Source organism: Nanorana parkeri, unplaced genomic scaffold (genome assembly GCF_000935625.1).
Source record: "Nanorana parkeri isolate BGI_ZX_2015 unplaced genomic scaffold, ASM93562v1 scaffold28, whole genome shotgun sequence".
In the NCBI taxonomy this organism is placed as follows: domain Eukaryota; kingdom Metazoa; phylum Chordata; class Amphibia; order Anura; family Dicroglossidae; genus Nanorana; species Nanorana parkeri.
This window is the reverse complement of record NW_017306296.1, coordinates 2,495,660-2,518,099: the sequence shown is the minus strand read 5'-3', so window position 1 is coordinate 2,518,099 and position 22,440 is coordinate 2,495,660. Positions and strand designations below refer to the sequence as shown.

Genomic DNA, 22,440 nt, shown 5'->3' with positions numbered 1-22,440 from the left:
GTGCAGTGGTAAGAAGAAAAACTGAGGTAAGGGGCATGCAGCACAGACATGGTGGTCAGAGAACAAGCTGAGGTTGTAGCAGAAAGTACAGGCACAATGGTCAGCAGAAAAATTGAGGGAAAAATTGAGGGTAGCATAGGTGTGATAGTCTGAAGACATACTGTGGTGAGCATATACACATGGCAGAAAGAAAGTCTCTTGCAAATAGTTGTTTTAGGGGGTGAAGATGATTTACTTTTATAAAAAGAGAAATATATCGAAATATTGAGATACATGCATTTTAATTGTCTAAAAGTGGTCATCAATTTTCCATCTTCCCATAAATTACAGTCTTACCTGTGCTTTGCTCCCTGGTTTGCTGAAGCCTGTTTGTGGCTTTTGCAAAACAGCATTAATGTGTTTTTCTGCAGACTGAAAACAGAAAGTCTGATCTCTAACAGATCTTAGCAATTTCATTTTCCAAATGGAAGTTGAAAGAGGACAGTCATTTAAATGAGTGGCTACTAATAGCACAATACATGTAAATGTGATCTGAGAACTAGATGTACTTGTTTTGTTGGCAAATCTGCAGATCTCTGTCTTTTAGAGCAACAAGGAAAGCCAGAATCTGATAATTTGTTATTCCAGGCATTCGTCCCCTAGGCCTAGTAGGGAATTCCTGTTCTTTTCTAAGAATAGCAGGGAGCTTTTATAATGTACTAACTCATTTACATGGAGAGCTAAGCTTTGTGTCCCTTTAGCACTTGGTAAAGTAATATAGCTTTATCCATTAAGGTAGTACAAAGAACAATAATGATGTGCAATGTCAGTAACTCATAGCAACCAATCATAAATCACAAACCTAAATCCAACTCATATCTATTTGCAAGGCAATACAATCACTGCTCTCTGCAGCAATGTCAATTCACACAATGGAATGAAAGAGAGATTTTCATCCACATTTGCAGCAAACTGTAATGAAACAAACAGCATTTTTGTTGACTGAATGGTGTCAGCCCTGCCCAGTTTTCGTTTACTCAACCACTCCCACTGTCCTCATCTCCAAACCATAGACACTTGTAGCTGTAACATAATAACTGCAGAGATCCCAACCTGAAAAAGTCATTTCAGGGAGGTGCCCTCTAACCCCCCCCTCCACAGTGGGGGAAGAGAGCACCCCCTGAAATGATGGCAGATAGCTATGAAGCTAATGCTTCCGTTGTTATCTGCTGTTTTTTTTTTTAATGTTCTGACACCTGCTGCCGTCAGAAAAAAAATAAAACAGCATAGGAACGAATAGCTAGATTGCTATTGCAATTTGCAATGTCAATCAGCAGAGGAGGAGCCGATGTAGAACTTAAGGTCCACCGCTGCTTATTGACAGCAGCAGTGGGTGGGTGCAATAGCTAGTCTGCTATTGCAAATTGAAATAGCCAATAGCAATCTAGCTATTCATTCCTATGCTGTTTGTTTTTTTTTTCCTCTGACTGACGGCGGCCCTGATGTCAAAAGAAAAAAACAGATTGCAGGGAAAGGTTTACTCTGCTAGATAAAGCAGAGTAAACCTTTCAGGGAGAAAATGTTTCTCTCCCGGGTGTCTGGGAGCCGCTATCTTATATCGGGAGACTCCCGGAACATCCAGGAGATTTGAGATGTCTGGACCTGGGAGGGCCAAATAGAATCTTTAAGGAAACACTGGAAGTGAGCAGAGGACACTTAACAGCATTGAGTTTCAAACAAGATCAGCAGGTATAAAACAAAATGTTTTTAATGGTATATAATGAGAACATTGTTATTGTATATTGTTAGGGTTTACATTTTCTTCTAACTTAAGGGAAGTCTATAACAGTCTCTTGTAACAGGGCAGCAGTGTCTAACATAGCAGTTTCATGTGACATGCATATATTTATAACATCACTTGCTCTGTAATGCCACAGCTCTGTTTTGGCAGTCTCATGTAACCTTGGCAGCCTTCAGATGACAGCTTTGCCTTGAACCATGACACTCTCTTATAACATAGCAGCTATACAAGCAGATGTGGAGTATGGATGCGTGTGTAAACTCAGGCATTTGGGTGGCCCATGTAGTTATCTGCTGCACATGAACTTTTAAAACACTGCATCAAAAGGGATCACCAGCATAAGCCAGTTTTACATGAAGCAACTCATGATCAGAACTGAAAACACAAGGGTTTACTGACTCTAAAGTAAGAAACTTAGAAATCACGTATGTTTCTATTGGTTTTCCAAACATTGTAACAACAAAATCTATCTTTAAATATTGATGAATTTATATGTGCGCATTTTTTGTCAATCGGTAAAATATCTGATAACGGTCATGTATTCTACCACAACCCATTAACAGTGACAGGATTTCATCATTTGTTCAGCAGATTCCTATATTTGTTTTAACGGTAAATACAGTATGTTCTACCAAATCAAATATCTCTGCTAAAGACACCAGACACTGCAAAATATTCAATAAAGCTCATTTTTTACCCATTCAAAATAAAAATGAAGCAATTATTTAATCGAAGAAAAAAATCTCTAGTGCCATTTGCGCCAAATTTGTACAAAATTTACAAAATCATATAGCTTCTTCGTAGACTTGCAGGATCCAAAGGCAATATGGCCTTCGGTTGGCCTCCAGACTTTTCACTTGTAAGAATTGTCTTACACATACTGTACAAAAGTATAAAAAGTAAGCTCCAAATACTGAATAAGAATAAATCTTCATTGTTGGATCCAGAGTGCCCACTAGGTGATGATATAGAGCTTATATTGAGTGCTACAGAAGCAGAAATGTCAAAACAGATAAGGCATATGATGTTACATTGGCCATACAGCAGTTTGCTAGCAAGCTAACAGGGCACCCTCCCACTATATCTGCCATATAGATATAAAAAATATATAATTTACGTAACCTAAATATGCAGACAAGTTGTGGGGACATTCTGTGTAATAATGCATTCTCACTTCATGTCTCCATGGAATTGTACTTCCACAAAGTCTCCCATTTTTACCTTTGTGAGTCTGATTATTTTCTTAGAGGGCACGCTAAGGTAATGCATTCATATTTATATTTAATGGACAGGCAGTGCACTAAACATGCCTGCAGCATTTTGAACAGTAGTTAGTACATGTGTTGTGGTGCAGAGTAGCACTATTGGGTTGGCAGCTACTGCATATAAGTGTTGCGGTGCTATTTTAAATAAACAGCATTGCAACGCATACAGTACAGTGCATTAGCGCGCATTGCGATAACAAACATTATACTATGCATGAGTTCAAAGTGTGAAGCCAGTCTAAGAGTGAGGTCATATACAGTATAGGCATGGAATACATTAAGTTAGATTAACAGAGCAAAAAAAACAAGGTCTACTGACTGCACCGGACACCATTGGATAACCCATCCCGAAGGCAAAAGCAGTTAACTGCATTGTATATTTTTGCACAATTGCTATGGTTTTCCCAAAGATGAATTTGTGTGGGAGCTATCTGATCGATCTTGTTTTCTCACCTCTAGTAATATGAACCAGCATACTGAAATGATCCAGAACATGTACATTCATAGAAAGATCTCTTGGAAGAAAGTCTAATCAGTTGTTGGATTGTTCCCAAAACTCTGATCACGCTCTGATGTCCATGGCAAGCATGACATCAGTTATTGTACATACAGTGTAACAATCTCTAGTTATACTGGTGATTACAAAATAGATTTTCACATTTCTCCTCAATATCTCCCATCAGAGATGAGCAAGCTATTCTGAGATTAGCTCAGCCAAAATGGCCAAAACACGCATGTATCGCTCAATTAATTTAACTGTGCTGGTTCTTAACTAGTGGAACATGTAAACCGGGGGGAGTTTCAATTTGCACTACAGTGTAAAGTAATTCATTATATTTAGCGCTGCAACTAACGATTATTTTTATAATCGATTAGTTTGCTGATTATTTTTTCAGTTAATCCAGAAGAAGTCCTGACCTGAAGAAGTATTTTAGTTATTCAAAAAAATAATAGATAATTTAAAAAATAATGTATATGTATTAGGCTACTGGTAATAAAAAAAAATTTTGTGCGGTAAATATGGAATATTGTATTTCATATTATCTATTCTCAGCAGGCAGAGCTTTAAGGCTCTTGTTCAAGTTCAAGTACTCCTTACTTCCTACTACCTAAAAATATCAACTGTTTACATAGCTTAATAGCTCAAACTAATTTTTACACACATAACTGAATGATTCAAAGCAGTGACTCCTTCCTCTTTCTTCTTCTGCACAGCTCCACCTAAGTCAGATGAAGAATAAACCTAAAGGCAAGCAGATTCTGCTGTCTATTCAAAGGTTTATTTGTAAAACAAAGACTATATACTGCAGTATACGATAACATATAAATACCAATTAATATTAATTAACCAATTTGTGGGATAAATTATGTCTCAACCACACCTCAAGCAGTGTGCTGGGACTGCAGGGCTCCGCTCCGCAATACTTATATCCAGGAAGGTCTCCATACAGCCTTCTTTCTCATTGGTTCTAGTTCTTTATTTCTCAGATAATTTTCATTTGTATTTGTACTTTGCATGAAAATGATCTGAGAAATAAAGAACAAAGAAGCAATGAGAAAGAAGGGTGTGCAGGGACTTTCTTGGATATACCTATTAATATTATTTCTTTAGAAGTCTCATGAAAATGTTTTGGCAGTAAAAAGTATTAAGCCCAGTCCTTACACTTTACTGTGAAATTTATAAAGGTGCAGTTCCGAATACTGATAATTCATACTAATATGAGCTACAATCATGCATCAAATTTGCTTTAGGTCACAAAGCCAATTATGCATAAAATAAATATTTGTGAAGATATCGTATTTAAAAAACACATCATGGAGAGGAAGGAGTATCAATTGCCAGTAACATTCAGAATGTCTGTGAAGTGACGTAAACCACAGCACTGGAAGGCAAAAAGAGGTGAGATGGGGCAAAGCTAAGCATCAGCTTTTTAGGTGGAGGTGATATTTGAATTAAAAAGCTCTGTCAGTTTCGGAGGTTTCAGGCTAATCAAAGACAAAGCTGAACCTACCCTGCAGGCACACGGAGATGTCTCATTCTGGGTGAAAGTGGCTGTGTAGAAGATAAATGTTGTAAGAGAAATATGAAGATTGCCATTGCTGATCTCATTTTTAAAATGCTAGTGCCTGGCAACTATGCTGATTTGGCAACTTCAATACCTTCTGAGTAACTGTCCTGAAACAAGTATTCAGATTAACAAAGTCAGGGAAAGTTAGACATCTGTATCTCCATATCTGTTCCAGGCTATCGCGTGCTGTAAAACGCTCAACATGTGAAAACCAATGATTTCCTATGGGCATGGTTCCCACCTGGGCGTTTTACAGCGCGTAGGAACGCGCTGCAAAACGCCCTACGCCCAAAGAAGTACAGGAGCTTCTTTGGGCATATTTGCCGTGCGTATCCATTAGGATACAGCCGGATAGCCCTCGGAAATGCTCGTTTGTCGCGCGTTTCTTTTACCGCAAATCGTGGTAAAAATGCGCGGCGCGGCAAACGCGCATATTCCGTACGCCTAGGTTTAAACCCAGCCTTAAGTCTCAGTCAGAGTACAGTTATGAGTTTTACCAGGAGGTGTAGTAAAATTCCATAATAAAGGCTGCACATGGGGACTATCTCACCTCAATGAGCAGCACATGGTTTAACCTCCCACGATGGACACGTGGCTGTAATGTTAGTTTTGGGGGGATTTGGGCAAGAGTGAGGCTTAGGCAAAGGCTACACTGGGGATTTCAATCTCTTTCTACCAGGATTTCTAACTATTTGTAGGCTGCTGGTGACCTTTTATCACGTTGTGTCTGATGTGGTGACGCCATCCACAGTCAAATAAACAAAGTATTCCTTATGAAGCAGGCTACACAAGTTGCATGGGGTAGCAATACATTTTACATGATCACACAATGTTCCATTTATGTGCGATTGGTTGCTAGAAGATTGTAGTGCATGCTACTTGTGTACCATGTTTTATATAGTTTATTCAAGGTGCAATCACTACCTAATAATAGTAATAACAACAAGTAAGTGGTCTGAGCACTTCCGTGAATTGTCACTGTGTTTTTTCAGAATACTTGGAATCTTATTACAAGCAGATTTCAAGGGAGGTTTTCCTTGAGTTACCTTAATATGTGGTTAATTTATGCAACTGATGTGGTGTGATGTCCCTTTGTGGTTTGTTGTTGCAGTAATCATTTCTTGAAAAGCCTGTATAAGTCATCCGGCAATTGACTGCGGCTTATGAGGGTAGCCACAGAAACGTAATAGTAACACAAGCAATGTTTAATTGAGTAATACCTTTGCTACTTCCACGTTCTCTGCTACCATGTAATTGAAGTTGATGTTCACCAGGTCTGTCCCAGAACAGACACACACTATCCGCCCCTCCAGATCGCTTTCGGTCTTTCCAGCGGACTCCAGCGCAGATAGGATTTTTGGATCCTGCACCAGAGGAGAATGCTGGAATTAATGTCGTAGGGCTTTCAAAAAATAAATAACAAAGCCTAAAAGCAATTACAGCACATGTGCTAAGGAAAATTACACATGAACAATATCAAGAAAGAACAAAATGTATTAGCCAGAATTAAATAGAAATGCAGAAAAAAATATATCTACTAGTTAGCTTACAGCAGTAAATAGAAACGCCTGTCTAGTATACTGATTTTTAATGGTCTTCCTGTTTGATAATAGATTCCAGTACATTTAATATGCTGATTTAAATGTTCTATAATTTTCACAAGTTACTCTAAAACAATGATCTATAATATGCAATCCCTTGAAAAAAAGAGATATCATAACAGGGTAGAAGGGAAAGAAGACACCTTCAAAACGCTTTGCCTTGACGCCCCTGAACTCCCACTTTGACACAGCCTGCATCCCTTCTCTTTGGAAGCAACCACCATCATTGCCACAACTGAAGTGAATGCCATCTAGAGGAGTGAGAGCTGCAAGAACTTCTTCCAGACCCACCACTGGCCATGGCATTCTGGCTAGCACTGGACTGCCTCCCTCTGCCCTGATGTGCATTGACCTAAGTGTATAAAGTGTGAGTTGCTACTTTGTTTTCACACAATAAATGTTAACCTTTGTTAAGGCACACGATCCATGCATTCTTGTTTTTCTTTCACTGGCATTTTCTAGTGTGTGGATACCCTCCATTCAATTAGAGCTGCCAGATGAAGTGTAATTTTCTATCACAATTCACTTAAACGCACTGCACTGGCGATGTCACTTTGCAGGGCCTAAAAGTTCTAATCTTCTACTGTAGTTGGGCAATGGCAGCTTGAAATTAAAGTGATTTTCACAGTGTCTCGGTAGCTTCTCTACAATCTGATGATCTGTTCTCATATATGACAGGTTCACTTTATAGGCTTTCTTCATAAGCAGCTGTAATCAAGTGCAGTCTATACATATGCGGCTTTCCTATGACATTTTGCACCTGACATTTCATACTCATTACTAGAAGGTCGCTTATGCTCCGGTGTCATTTTCAGTCCTGATGAATGATCAACTTTCCAGTGAGCCGGACCACCTCCTTATTATTCTTCTTTAACCATAGAAATATTCAGGGACTTTATCTTGAATTTCACATGCCACGAGAAGAATAGCAGGAAGGCCAAATGTCTGACAAACTCTTCCATTTAAAATTAATATCATTATCCCAAGAGATGCAGAAGCAAATCACTTTGTACAAAATACAAAGCGTTCTATTAGACGACCTTACCTTTGGCACTGCTCCATACCGTATACTGTTGATCAGGGAGCATTCCAAAACTTGACCTTCCTAATAAAGAAATAACAACACAAAGGTTACAACACAACATTAGTACAATATTCAAACTATAGTGATATAAACCCAGAGTTGCAGAAAGCTGTAACAGAACTAATTTAAGTAAGTAAAGAAGGGGGTAGCCCTACTGCAAGGGTTAATTTTAATAATTCCTGGCATTCTTCTTTAAATATAACAGACCCTCTAGTTCACACTTTTCTATTTGGGGTTTCCCATCATTTTATTGTCTTTATTTCTACTGCTATAGCACAGATTATTTCCCATTTCCAGCAGTGTGCACGCTTCAGCAGTCTTTGCTTTCAAGGTTTTAGAGAGAAAAAAAAAAAGTAAATGAGTAATTCAGTAACACAGAACAATGTTATTGATAATGAAAATTACTAATACTTAGTATGTCATTTTTTTGCTAAATAATATGATAAAAATTGATTAGGTCACTGGTGCCCAACCTGCGGTCAAGGGCCACAAGTGGCTCTTTAGTGTTTGACACAACACGGTGAAAGATCACCAGCACTTCAATTGTTCCTCAAACAAAGTTTCTTTATTCCATGCGAAAAGTCACATCACCATGTGTAGCAACGTTTCGGGAACCCATTTGGTTCCTTCATCAGGCAACATCACTTTGTTTGCCTGATAAAGGAACCAAATGGGTTCCGAAACATTACTACACATAGTGATGTGACCTTTCACATGGAATAAAGGAACTTTGTTAAAAGAACAATTGGAGTGCTGGTGACCTTTTATCACGTTGTGTATGATGTGGTGACGCCATCCACAGTCTTAGCAGCACCCCCACTTTTGAATGTTGGTGCATACTGGGTCAGGAGTGCAGTGGGATCCAGTCACGATTTCTTTATTGTTTTAGGTGCGGGCACCAGCAGTCAGTAGTGGGAGCATTGACTAGTAAAGAACATTGCTTTGTAAATCACATGATTGGCAGAATCAGAAATACTTTTGAAGGTAAAATACTAAACCTACGGTATATATATTTTACCTATTCATTGTGCTGTTTGTTTGGAGTCTTGCTTTAAGATTTGCTATAAATATTTAGCAGGGTATAGGGGAAGGAGTGTAGAATGTCAGGGACTGTCAGGTGGCACTTTTGGCCATGGCCAAGTTTTGTCTTTAGTCATACTTTAAGCTTACAACATAGCCTGTTGTAGTTTGAAAGGAATATACAGGCAGTCCCCGGGTTAAGAACAAGATAGGGACTGTAGGTTTGTTCTTAAGTTGAATTTGTATGTAAGTTTTAACATGTACATTTTATAAGTAAACAGATGTATTGAGAGCGCTACTACTGATTAAAAATTGACTCACATTTATAGATGTCACTACGTCTTCAGGGGGAAATCTTCTATATTCACTGTGCAAAGCGTGGTGTTGGCCAAGATACAGGATGAGACGAAGGTGGATTGGGTCGGGTGTTGGGAGCTGCAGCCAACACCACGCTTTGCACAGTGAATATAGAAGATTTCCCCCTGAAGACGTAGTGACATCTATAAATGTGAGTCAATTTTTAATCAGTAGTAGCGCTCTCAATACATCTGTTTATTGTTGCTCCATACAGGGCTCCTCACCCTGTTGTTCATAGAGCTTGCACACTGTTTCTTAAACTTTTTGGTGCCCATATCTCTAGTAGTGGTTACTCTAGGTAGTGCGCTTTTCCATTTTTTATTGTGATACATTTTATAAGTGTAACTTCAGCCAAAAAATGCTTTTGTTTGTTTTGGATAGCATAGAGAAGGATTTACACCCTGTAAAGTTTGTTTTGCTATGTGTGCCCCTGTTCAGAAGATTTCACCTCACTTTCTGTCCCTGTGAAAATTGGATTTTGAACATTTTGGGTTGTTGAGGAAACAAGGATTGGTGATAAAGCTTCAGTGGAGACACCTTTTTCCCATGTTAACTCTTACAGGAGTGAATTTCCCTTCCTAGGGGTAGATTTCCTTTCACCTTCTGTTGTCTCAAGGACAGGAAGTGAGATTAAATATTTCTAATGAGGATACAGACAGCAGTAAAAACCTCACAGTGACCGGAAGAAGAGGTGGGCACCCCTCGTCTGCACGTCTAACAAGAGCCAACTTCCTGTAATGTACGTACAGGACTACGAACCAGACCCAAAAAAGGCGGGCACTCCTTGTTGGCACGAGCGCGGTAGCATTACAACTACACCTGCTGTACAGTAATAGCCTCCGTTTGTAAGTAGTAGTCGTATGTAAGTCACATGTATGTAACTCGGGGACTGCCTGTATGACATTAAATGAGAATCTACATCCCTTTTTCTTTACAAGTTTTTATACAGGCATGCATAACCTGAATCCCAATGACTCATAGTTGCAATGCTCAAGGGGTTTGTTTGCCAAATACAACATACCTTTCCTTCACTCTTCCATGTAAGAAAGAAGGCAAACTCATCCATTTTGAAGAGGCAATTAGGCTCAAAAACAAACGACTCCTAAAAAGGGCAGAAAGAAAGCAGAAGTGTTAAGCTTTATTTCACTACAAACTTCAGCAACTAAAAGCTATGATATGCGGGATAACACAGTTCCTCTGCAATATAAAACCCATTTCTTTGACATACAGGTACATTGTGCAGAAATACGAATGTACGTGATCACTACAGATCTGGAGAATGTTTCAAAAATAATGATCATACACACACAGTAGAGTGTCAATTATTCTGACATATGTCATTGTATAGAGAGGCTATAACTAGCACACATATGGTGTGATCAGCAAATGCTACTCACATTTTGTGGATAAAAGTACCGAGCCAATGCTTTGATGTGTTCTGCTTCTATTTAAACATATTCAGCAATGATGTGCAATGCCATAAAATCCATAATCATACAAACAATGAATTCCTAATTACTCACCATTTTTACAAGAGTGAAAACACAGGAGTGCATACAGACGTAATGGGGAGTCTACAGCCATTGTGTGCTCAATGGCACTTGGCCAAGAATACTGAAATCCTCTAAACACTCCTCTTTCCTCTTTATGTGTAGACAAAGTCACAATATTAGTGTACTGACCTATTTTACTGGGCCAGTTAGAGCCCAAGGTTGTTGGGCTTGTTATTATTCACACCAAGCAGGCTGGGTTCCTAGTGCCCAACAGCCTGGTAATCTACTAGCCAAGGCATGCTTTCGCTATGTAAATCGACCTGGCACCAAGTTGTTAATATACGTTGCCATCGTCCTCATTATAAAGTGTTCACTATACAAGTACACAGCATTACAAAGGAGGTTAGCTATATAATTGGTAATACAAATTGAGCATTACTACAGATTAGGGATGCACTGACACCATTTTTTTCAAGTATGAGTAATGATACTTTTCCTCTAGTACTTGACGATACCAATTACCAATACTCTGTTTTTTTTTTAGAGTCATGTGACAGTTTTTCTAAAACAATACAGACTAATGATTTTAGGACAGTGGTGGATCACCAGAGCCCGGTCGCAGCTGCAATCGCTGCAACCCTGTAAGTTCTGACACTGACTCCAAGCTGTAGAGGGACTACAATTTCAAGCAATACATTACACAGCAATGCAGAGTATAATCAGCTATAGAGGACTACAAATCCCAGCAACACATTTCGCAGCAATCCCGAATAACATAGAGCTACATATTCTGTGTTGCTCATGTGTGGCGGCCTGATGTCTCCAGGGTCTCAGGTGGGTTGTACGAGGGTCTCAGGGGGGCTGTGCGGGATCTCAGGACAGCTGTGCAGTGTCTCAAAAGTGCTGTGCAGGGTCTCAAGTGATCTACATCACTTCCTGTCCATTCATGATTGTGTACATAGTAAATATACTATCTCCACAAGTTATGAAAGAACAGGAACACTCAGTATAGAGGCTTCTTGTTCATAATTCAATGTTTTAATAAATAATTAATAACATCAAGTTCAGCCCTGCAGGATAATAATGCCCAGTGATAATGTGTTGGTGTCAGGAAGCAGGGGGTGTTACCTCTTCTCGGGGACCACGGGCACGGCGCAGGGCACGGGTTCCCCTTCAGCTCGGTAGAACACCTGGTGCCCGAGGTGCAGGTGCGCATGCGCGAGTCATGCGGAGTGGGCGCATGCGCAGTACGCAGGCTACACGCGCATCCCCGGGAGCATAGCGTTCCTGCATCATCTGGCTATCAGGTGTGAGCCTTGCTGGGGGAGGTTCCCAGTAGACACCTTCCATCTTCCTCGCCTGCCATTGGTTCCCGGGGAGGGAGGCCTCCTGGTTGCCTCGGTGACCAGGGGGTGGTCCTACCTCCCCTGGCTATAAAAACCTGGCCTGAGCTCTGGCTTATTGCTGAGTTATTCCACCTTATGGTGAACACCTAGCCTCCCTGCTGATCCTATTGCCTGTTGCCCCTGTGTATCCTTCCCGATTACCGACCCTTGGACTGTCTTCCGCCTTTGAACCTTCACTGCCTGCCTCGACCCGGATAGAACATTGACTACCCCTCTTGGATTATCCCTAAACTTGTACCGCGTTTCTGGACTGTCAGCTGCTTATTGCCAGTGGGTTCCTCATCTAAGTACTAGCTCCCTGGGACGTCTGACAGTTGGCCATCTGTAGCTAACCCTTACATCAGCCTTTCCCAATCTTTTTATGCAAAAAAGAACCCAGGAAATAATTTCAGGTCGTAGGGAACCCCTACTAAAAATGATTATATCTACAGTTTGTGGGGCATAAGCCACACACATTGGTGGTCAATGGAAGAAGGGTCCCTTTACACACATACAAAAACAGGTAGAATTCGCTTTAAATTAGTGGTCAGTTTGAAGAATGCCCCCTTACAGACAGCTAACAAAGATCGCCGGTGTCAGTGATTACTTGCCTGAGAAAGGAGAGGGAAAACTCTACTGGTCTCATCCTGTTGGCTCTGCAAAACTGTGTTGGTGCCAGAATTATGCAAGCAATGTTAGGCAGGAGATTATTTAGCCACTGCTCATTGTTTAAGGTACTTTTAGCAACTTCTGGAAGAACTACAGTGTGCACACAGAACCCTGGTTGAGAAAAGCTGACCAAAATTATGAGAGCACTTGTCTGCTTACTGGATAAAGATGCAAAATGAGATATAGTAACCCATGACTACCAAACAATATCATTTGTATGCCACGAAAAATTGCATATTTCTCTGCATCTTCTGCCCTGTCTTTTATTCTGCCTAAGATTACATTGTTTCTTTTATTGACTATAGATGTCAATCACTTTATCTTACATTATCTTTGCATACACACATCACTGGAACATGTATTACCAAGTTTCTCTGGTGAAAACATTTTATTTGTTAGGAAAAAAAAGATCATCTGAGAAATAATTGTTGTAACCCACAGAGGCAGCAATTATAACCCAATCTACACAAGACTGGTTACATTGGGTGGTAAATATCTATATCCACGAATCAGCAGTTGTAAAAAAAAAGCACTCCTTTCAATTTATCTATAATTTTGGGAGAATTCTATATTTTCATACCTCCGAAGGAGCATGACGTACAGAGAATGGCTGTAGTCTATTGGAACGCTGATATGGTTGAACAGGTGAAGAAGGTGGTTTTGACAAATGAGGAGTGCAGCTTAAACCTCAATTTAAGGTTTGAAAGCTAAGCAACACCACAGGAGATCATCTAATATAATATTAAACCCTAGAACATAAATCAGTGTTATTCTAGAACTGACTACTACTAGCAAATTTTAGAATATCCCATTTAGAGTTCACGTTTTCTCCAAACTCACAGAGAACCTGCCACTTCCATGAAATGAAACTGATGCTGTGCAGGATAAACTCACAAACGCACCTGTTTTTCCATTTCCCCACATGTTTGCATCATTGTGTTTGTTACGTGAGTCTCTCTTTGACAACAATGGATCATTCAATAACTTACCTCTTCATATCTGTCAAACACGGCTCCCTCTTGCATGAAAGCAGGAACAGCCTTCTGCCAGTTAAATTCATACGGCTTGGCCATGTTTGGTTTCTAAAGGTCTGGAAGAAAGAAAACATACAGAACCATGGTCAGCAGACTGAAATGGAAGCAAACACTCAATTGTTCCCCACAATAATGAACAGATCTAAAAATAAAGTTTATGCGCCATGATCTATTACAGCTCTGATGGTTTAACAGCATTTTTAATGGATCTCCTATCTTACAAATAAATGCGTACTAGAAATGTATCACATTTTTCTTTTTTTAAAGTTAAAGCCTAACTTCAGGCAATTTATTTACAGGTCTATTCACTAAAGGGTGAAGAGATTGGAGAAGGCAGGAGAAGTGAACAATCTAGGACAACATAGCCGATATGGAAAAATTTTGCAATTCAGCTCACTTTCCAGTTCAGCTATGTTGTCCTAGATTGTTCACTTCTCCTGCCTTCTCCAAACTCTTCACCCTTTTGTGAATAGACCTTATGTTTTGGATAGCCTGTCCGTGACTACATTGAGGGGATTGACCCTTCACTTCATGACATGATGGTCATAAAAGAAGTAGGGGTAGTGATTTTAATCAGGAAATGCAGTACATGAATAGACACAGGCTTATCCCCCTCTGCATTTAAAACAACATAAAAAGTTTGGGCTGACATCTATTTGCTGAAGTTCAATTTGCTGCAAATTTCCCTGGCATGACTGGGTGTTTAACCCTTTCGCTGCCAAGGACGTATGGCATACGGACCTACAAAAGTGCTTCCAGCTGGCCAGGCCAGTATGCCATACGGACCTGGCATTTACAGTTCTACTATAAGCTGATGGTTGCTTTAGCGACCATCAGCTTATAGTATAACTGTTCAGCAGACTGTCCCCTTTAAATTAATAGCTGTCATCAGCGGCTCACAAGCCGCTGATGACTGCTATTATCAAAAATACCGGGAGCCTGAAAAAATTGCAGAAAATTAAAAAATGGCTTGGCCAGCTGATTTGAAAAATGTTCCGGAGGGCTTGGCAGCGAAAGGGTTAACGTGCACACAGATGCACCTTCACACTTTATTAAACAAAAAGACACTGCACTATAAGTGACCTAAAGTGACCTTCACACTTTAGCAAATCAGGCCTAGGTTGCACCTCAATTCATTGAAAAATTTACTGAAACCAAATGTGAATATAAATAACATTTCATTAATGTGAAATATAATTAATAACTGATGACTCCTTCAATTTTTTCTCCTGTAGAAATGGCACTGTTTCCACTATATGTGAATGTCATTTCAGGCTATGGAGATGGATTACATAATGATTGCTATGCTACAGAAAACCTGGTTTGCGCCAAGAGCACATTGCAGAATATATAAGGTCACACAATTAAGTCAAACATACAGAAACTTCATCAGTGCCATAAGAAACCGAAGTAAGAATGGTTAAAGCAACGTGACTATCAATGATGAGCAAATGCCAGTTGACATTTATTTCCCTGGGTGGACAGTCGTGATAAGCCAGCATGCAGTGCTCTAGCAAAGGAGTCTCTATCCCTCACTTACAGAACACTCACAAAATATAATATAGCACTACTTTAAAGCAATAATATCACACGGAGAGGAGAATCCCACCCGGAATCCATTGTAACCTCTGTCAATCATTCACTGGTAACTCCTAACACATAGACTGAAGGTCCATGAGAGAAAGGAGACATCCCCTTCCAGGAAGGACCCCTTTTTGGGTTAAGTAACAGCAGGCTGATTCACCTCGAGAATCAGCAAACATTTGCACCATTGTCACCATCATTACGACAGTCCTGATGTATAGTATTTCATATATTTTTATGTATTTTGTTAAGAACTAAACATGTGAATATTTATGAAAGTATTTTTTTTTTATATTTGAAGACATGAGACATGAAATACCAAATGTAATAATGTGTCATATTTACCAGTTTACTAGTTTCAGATAGAGTAGGGAATGTTTAGAACCCCTATCGGTTTTTCTCTTTCGTCCCTGTGTCTGCCTGTGTCCCATTAGAAATTTCGTTTTTCTCCAACAGACACAACAAGAAATCAGTGTAAATATTTCCAAAGCAATAGGAGTCACCTTTTAGACAGTTGTCACAGGAACAGGTGTCCCCACTGCATGATTTCTCTTACCTTTTATTCCCTGGCAAATGTAAAACCTTGGATTACCCCTCAATTTCACTCCTGTGAGACTCTAATAAAACTCTAATAATAACCTGACAGAGTTTCTAACACATTCCTACATTTCAAGTTTATCAACTTGAAATGGATACAATTTCAAGTTGATAAAAGATGATAATGCGAAATAAAGTAGAGCCAGTATCAGAGAATCTTAGATTTCAGGCACGGCAAAAGAAGTAATTTGTGAACGAAACGGCATTGATGGCCTGTAATCTGCAGCTGTTCTTTGGTCTAGACCAGGGATGGCCAAACTGCGGCCCTCCAGCTGTGGTGGAACTACGAAGCCCATGAGTCTTTGCAAGATTCTCACAGACATGATTCCCGGAGACAGATGCTTCATGGTATTTGTAGTTTCACCACAGCTGGAGGGCCGGAGTTCGGCCATCCCTGGTCTAGACACAGCTTGCTAGCCAATCAGCAGCATGATGCTACTGCAAAGCAGCCACCATATTAGTGGAGCCACAAACTATCACTGGGAAGCACTCCCTGTTCCTACACCCCACTCTCTGATGACACAATTACTGTAATCCAGAGGTAGCAGTGGGTGAGATTTCTCTCTGATTAAAATGACTTTAAAGTCAAAAAGTTTTTTTGACTAGTACTAGTATACAGCACAGTATAAACAAATGCTTTGCTGGGCAATGTATATTTGTGTGATCTGGATTGATAATTGAAAAAAAGTTTGAGAGTGTAATGCATTGTTAAGTAAAATCCCTGATAGGCACCTGTAAGGGTTAAAGGCAGAGGGTGTCTAGGCACTGTCACAAATGTGCTCTGCTGCTTCTCATGTGAAATTAAATGCTAAAGGTATATTTTAGTAATTGCAATACCATATTCAACTATTTAAACTAAGGATGCACCAATAAATCGGCCGCCGAGACATATTGGCCGAAAATGGCACTTTTAGCTAAATGTCGAAAGTGCCATTTTCTGGCTGATATAGCGGTGCATCCATTCTTTCTCTCCTCCTCGCTGGGCGTTGCTCTGTGTCCCAGCGGGGAGGAGAGCAACAGCCACAGGTGGCCGAGCGCTGCGGGAGGAGAGCGCTGTGAGCGGCCGGCGTCTCTCCTCCCACACCGCTCAGCCTCCTGTCACAGATCGGGAGAGCGGTCTGTGGGCGGAGACAACCCTCACTGTCACAGCAGGCTGAGCTCTCCTCCCTGCACCGCTCGCTCACTGACACAGGAAGGAGTGCGGTACAAACACTCAGTGATCAGTGATTGCTGAGTGTTTGTAAATAATTGAGGACATAGTATGGTTACTATATCCTCAATTATGAATGAATGTGAAGTGATCTACATCACCTCCTGCTTATTCATGATTGTGGTTATAGTAAACACACTCTGTCCTCATGTTATGAATGAACAGGAATACTCAGTATAGAGAATTCCTGTTCGTTTACATACGGGCTACAGAAAAAGAGATTGAGGACTGACTCTGTGTCCTCAATCTTTTTTTATTTTAAAAGGGAAATATCAGGGGTCTGTTTGGACCCCTAATATTTCCTCGAAGCCCCTAAAAGTAAAGTAAAAAATAAAAATATTTAATAAAAATGAATAAATAAATAAAAAAATATATAAAAAAATATGTTTATAAAAAATAAATATATATTTTTTTTAAAGTTATAATAAAAAACATTTTCGGTTTTGGCCTGACATTTATTTAGTTTCGGTTTTGACATTTTTATTTCGGTGCACCTCTAATTTAAATGAATCCATATAAAAAAAAAAGAAAATGTAGATTTTAAGCATTGGTCTGTTTTAATTTACATTTGATTAAACAATCCAAATAATGACAAAAACCTTTTATTTCTGTAGTAATTCTAATTTATCTATTGCGCGTGTTAGATTGGGTGTCTGTGAAGCAGTGAAATTGTTAATACGCAATGCTTTAATATGTATGTTTGGACACATCCTGCCAACAAGCCTGGCTTTCTTGAAAACGGCCTCTCTCATAAATCAAAGTAGAGCCTTTCTGATCATAAATCCAACCTTAATTAGTTTACATCCGTGGGCGGATGGAGAGATGCATTAGAGAAAAGTTCCCTTTAAACAGCTTCCTTGGGTGACCTCCTGGCTAAATAGCTAAATGTAAGAAGGAGATTTTCAGTTTGCCTTTAATGTGCAAAACGGTTAATGATTTTGAGAATTCATTTACTTTACAATTATTATTCTTGTTGACAGAATTAAATTTACACATTCACATGTATGTAAATTTCTTCAACTCGACTTGTTAATGGCAGTGCATTGGATTAAATTATTTTTTATTTCTATTTAATCCAATCTAAATATACTACCAGATCTAGAATTCTTTGTTTTTAAATGGTGACATGTGTTTCTGTATTATCTTGATTTAATCAAATATTCAGTGAAAGAATGAAAAAAAAACTTGTGAACACTAAATAAATCTAATTTAACTGGCACTTAATCTACTTTAAGAACTTCAAAGAAGAACTTCAGTCCAAAATGTTTACCGTATATACTCGAGTATAAGCCGAGATTTTCAGCCCATTTTTTTTGCTGAAAAGTGCCCCCCCTCGCTGTCACAGAACTAATGAAGAGCGGTAAGGAGAGAAAGAGAGAGACGCTCAGCCAGGATCTGACAGCCGGCGCCTCTCTCTCCCCTCAATGCTCTACGCTTGTGCGGCTGCGGCTGAATGTGTCAGACACTGCAGATGGAAAGGTGCATGACAACCCATGTGCAACGTCGGCCACACGAGCACCACGGTAGGACACCGGGACCTGTAGGGCGCACTGGAATGTAAGCCGGCCGACTCCCTGCGTTCAGGTGCGGGAGGGGGTGTGGAGCTGTATTGAAGTCAATGGCATCGCCCACATTGCGATCGCCCGCACTCGGAACGCAAGCACATTAGTGCCTGCATTCTGGTCCAGTGCGATCTGCAAACTAGTGCTCGCAGAATTTTTGCGGATAGCACTGGACCTGAATACAGGCACTAATGCAGGCGATCGCACTGTGGGCGAGGGGTATAAAAATAGTACTTTTGTACTCTTGGGCTCTAAGACAGGATGTGATTTGTGATTGGATGGGCTGTGAATTTTACATGATTGACACTAAGTGGAGGTTAACCAAAGTTGCTCTGAAAGTTCAATATTCAAGATCCTTATGAGCGCCTCTGTGCAACCCTTGTTCAATATGTGTTCCGCTGGGAATAGAAAGAATTGGAAAGTGGTTCTTAGAATGCTAGTCAATATTATATTGTTCCAGCCACTATTTTATTTACATTTCCCATTTTCTAAATCTACAGAAATGTTCTACAGTAATAATGACACATTCACATGTGAAAAGAGAGGCCTAGCAAAGATCCACCACACAGTGATCCATGGTTCTAGTGGATCAGTGTGTGAGACTCCTGTACCTATTAATTTGAACTAAAAAGGAAAAAATATAATAATGATATATTTGTATTTCACCTGGAATATCATTGTTTGCGTTTTAAAGACAAGTAGTGGGGGACTTGTTGAGGCTGGCAATTCCACTAGTTAAACCAGCAAACCTGACCTCTCTTTAAAGGAAACCAATGCTGAGGAAATATAGGTGCTGCCATTGCTGATCTTCAATTTTGAGTTGCTTGGCTAATCAAATGGATTCAGTACCTTCTCAACAGATTGCAGAGAATCAAAGATTTGGATCAGCCAGATGATCACATGAAAACATTTATTTTCCATAAGGTTGCTAGCAGGAACTAGTGGCTGGCGTTTCTACTATAACAATAAAACCGCCGGTCACTGGTTCTTGCCATCTCTACCTGCAAACTCTGTTGTAACTGTAACTCTTTATGTGGCAATAGAACCCATATGTCCCAAATGTCCCAAATCTGATCATCCGACTAATCCATTCCTTCGGCTCTCTGATATCTGTTGTATTTCAAGTTTTTATTCAGGCCCCAATTACGCTTTGCAAGCGCAAAATCCCCAAATGCCTGAAAAGTGAATGTTGCACTGTAATTGTTTGGTAATGACACACCAAACATGGCAAGCAATGGGCACATTTTGGAATGCACATCAATGCATGACAAAGGAGTAAAAACATGTGGGCGAGAAATGGGCAAAGCTCACAGCTCCAACTGCTGCATGAGCTTCTTTTGAAGCAGTTGTCTTGCATAAGGCAGCCCACTAAAATAATGAAAAAGCACAGGACAGCAAGTGTGAATGGGGCCTCGAGGTTCCCCATTGTTTGGCAGGTACCTATGGCCTAAGAAACTGCCTAATAGTTCACAGTATACTTGCATTACAATTGTAAAACATCAAACATCAATACCACTAACTCGACTTGTCAATCCGAGGCACTGACCTGGACAAATATAAAGTCTAGAAATTGTGACTTCATTCTGAATTCCTAATCTGCAAGCTAGTTCTGGATCAGTGACTGATAAACTACTGATGTCAGGGCAGCCAGAAAGAGTATTTTTTTTGAAGGAGGTCCATAATACCCATATTTCTGTTCTCATGTGAACATGCATCCTCACATCAGGTGTGTGGATTAAATTAATTTACAACTAGGTAGTGTCAAGCCATTACTTTATTTAGATACTCCCAAACTAGAATCTTCTAATTTCCTTTTATACATTTTGCATCCCAGCAATAATGTATTTTAATCATTTTTGTCAGTAGTATGTGTGATAAGCCTGCACAGAATAGGAGAAAGTGTTTGCATGCCTAACAGCAGAACCAGGAATATGGGCTGTCTAGGAATGTTCTTTACAATAATTGGTTCAGTTGAGATAAAATGGCCTAAGACAGGAAACCCAGTTAATATTTAATGCAAGCAAATCAATATATTCACATTGTATATTCACATTGTATATTCACATTGTAAAATAATATAGTAAAGTAGCATAGTAAAGTTAAATATCATATTTTAAGGAAAACACATTTTAATAAAGAGGAACCAATGTACACATTTCACTTTGGAATGGTCAAGAATCAGTATCTAACTGAGCTAAAATCCACCTTTTCTCTTGACATTTTATTTCCATTGGATGTGAAAAAGACCTCATGTGTTCACAGGAGCACTGTTTTAGGTCTACAGTGATGTTAGAGAGACCATGACCTGTGACCCAGAACACTGCCTCGAGTAGATGAGCCTTCCCCAAAGTACCCATTTATGCCTGCAGTTAAGCTCTTATGGGAATGATATGTTGCTGCAAAGAGCACGATGACGAAGAAAGATGGCCTAAAACCATTTGGTAGTATGTACTTTACCTCTATAACTTAAGCAAACCATATTTCACCTCTTTTTTTTAATATGCTCCTAGTAGAAAACCTAGAGGAGGGTTAGAAACTGAAAAGCAGAGTAGATTTCAATGCCGACCCTACATGCAAGAACTAAGGCCACACATGTAACAACTAAGCAATGTAACAAGAATTTTGTTGAAGGAATTGTATTTTGGGGACAGCAGGCCGGTTAAACTGACTCAAGTCCCCACCCAACAAAAAAACAGCTGTGCTGATTTTAATGAACACTTCCAAAGGCTTCTACAATATTTCTGTAACTCAATGCAATGATAGTCACATAGTGTTAATCAGTCTCAGTCCAGCTTTCACAAATGTTATTTACGGCACTAATGAAGTTTCTGTGCGGTTGACCTAATTGTGCGACCTTATCTAGTCTGGAATGTACTCCCTTGGAATAGGTGCAAGCAAGGCTTTCTGCTGGCAGAACAGTCATTATGTAATCCATCTCTGTAGCCTGAAATGACATGGAAGTTTGCTGGAAACAAAGCCATATATTCAGAATAAATACTGGAAGGAACCATTTAAGTAATGAAGTTCTAACTTTCTAAGTTTTAATAAGTGTAAAATGTAACTACCACTAGGCGTGTGTGTGTGTGTGTGTGTGTGTGTGTGTGTGTGCTACAGGCTAGTGGAAGCTTTAAAAAATGTAAATGATTTTTTTCAACAAGTTTATATTGCTTGTAAAAACATATTTTAACCAAAATAAACATTTTATATATTGCAGCTTAGCTATCCTCAGGTTTGCTGGCTGAATGTTTTAATTTTTTAGGCTTTCTTTCCTTTATTTTCACCTGGTAATCCTACAAGTAGCACAGAGGCGGCAACAGAGTGGGTGTCACCCGGTGTGGCCGATGCACATGCTTTATGACGACGCATGCGTGATGATGTGCTTCACTGCTGGTGGCCATCTTGGTGATGGATGCCCACAAAGAGAGGAGGGGATATTGACCTGGCGGGATCAGGTATGCCGCCGCCCCCCCCCCCCCCTCACGCTGGCCATAGAGTAACAGATTTTTCACCCCTGCACCATGCCTTTATTCAGCAGCAGCTGCTGCATACTTGGACCAGCAGCGGCACCAGGGCAGGTGTCACCCAGTGGTGTGATCTACTTAACTGCCATTGACCATCTTGGTGATGGACGCTGGCAAAGAGTGGAGGAGATATTGACCCAGTGGGATCAGGTATGCCGCTGGGTCCCCCTTCTCTCTCGTGTCACTGTTGGGCTCTCGGTCCATGACCG

General features: G+C 39.9%; 1 protein-coding gene across 3 annotated transcripts in view; it reads right to left on the bottom strand.

The window, feature by feature from the left end:
* The window catches only part of PLCB4 (phospholipase C beta 4), a 109,388-nt gene extending 95,592 nt beyond the window's left edge, over nt 1-13,796 (bottom strand). For all 3 annotated transcript variants that reach the window (XM_018566576.1, XM_018566585.1, XM_018566593.1), the window contains exons 1-4: nt 13,713-13,796; nt 10,198-10,278; nt 7,761-7,820; nt 6,335-6,478 (exon numbers count right to left, since the gene is read on the bottom strand). In XM_018566576.1, the coding sequence (XP_018422078.1) occupies nt 6,335-6,478; nt 7,761-7,820; nt 10,198-10,278; nt 13,713-13,796 (369 nt within the window). The remainder of the gene's footprint in view (nt 1-6,334; nt 6,479-7,760; nt 7,821-10,197; nt 10,279-13,712) is intronic.
* Nucleotides 13,797-22,440: the final 8,644 nt, after the last annotated feature.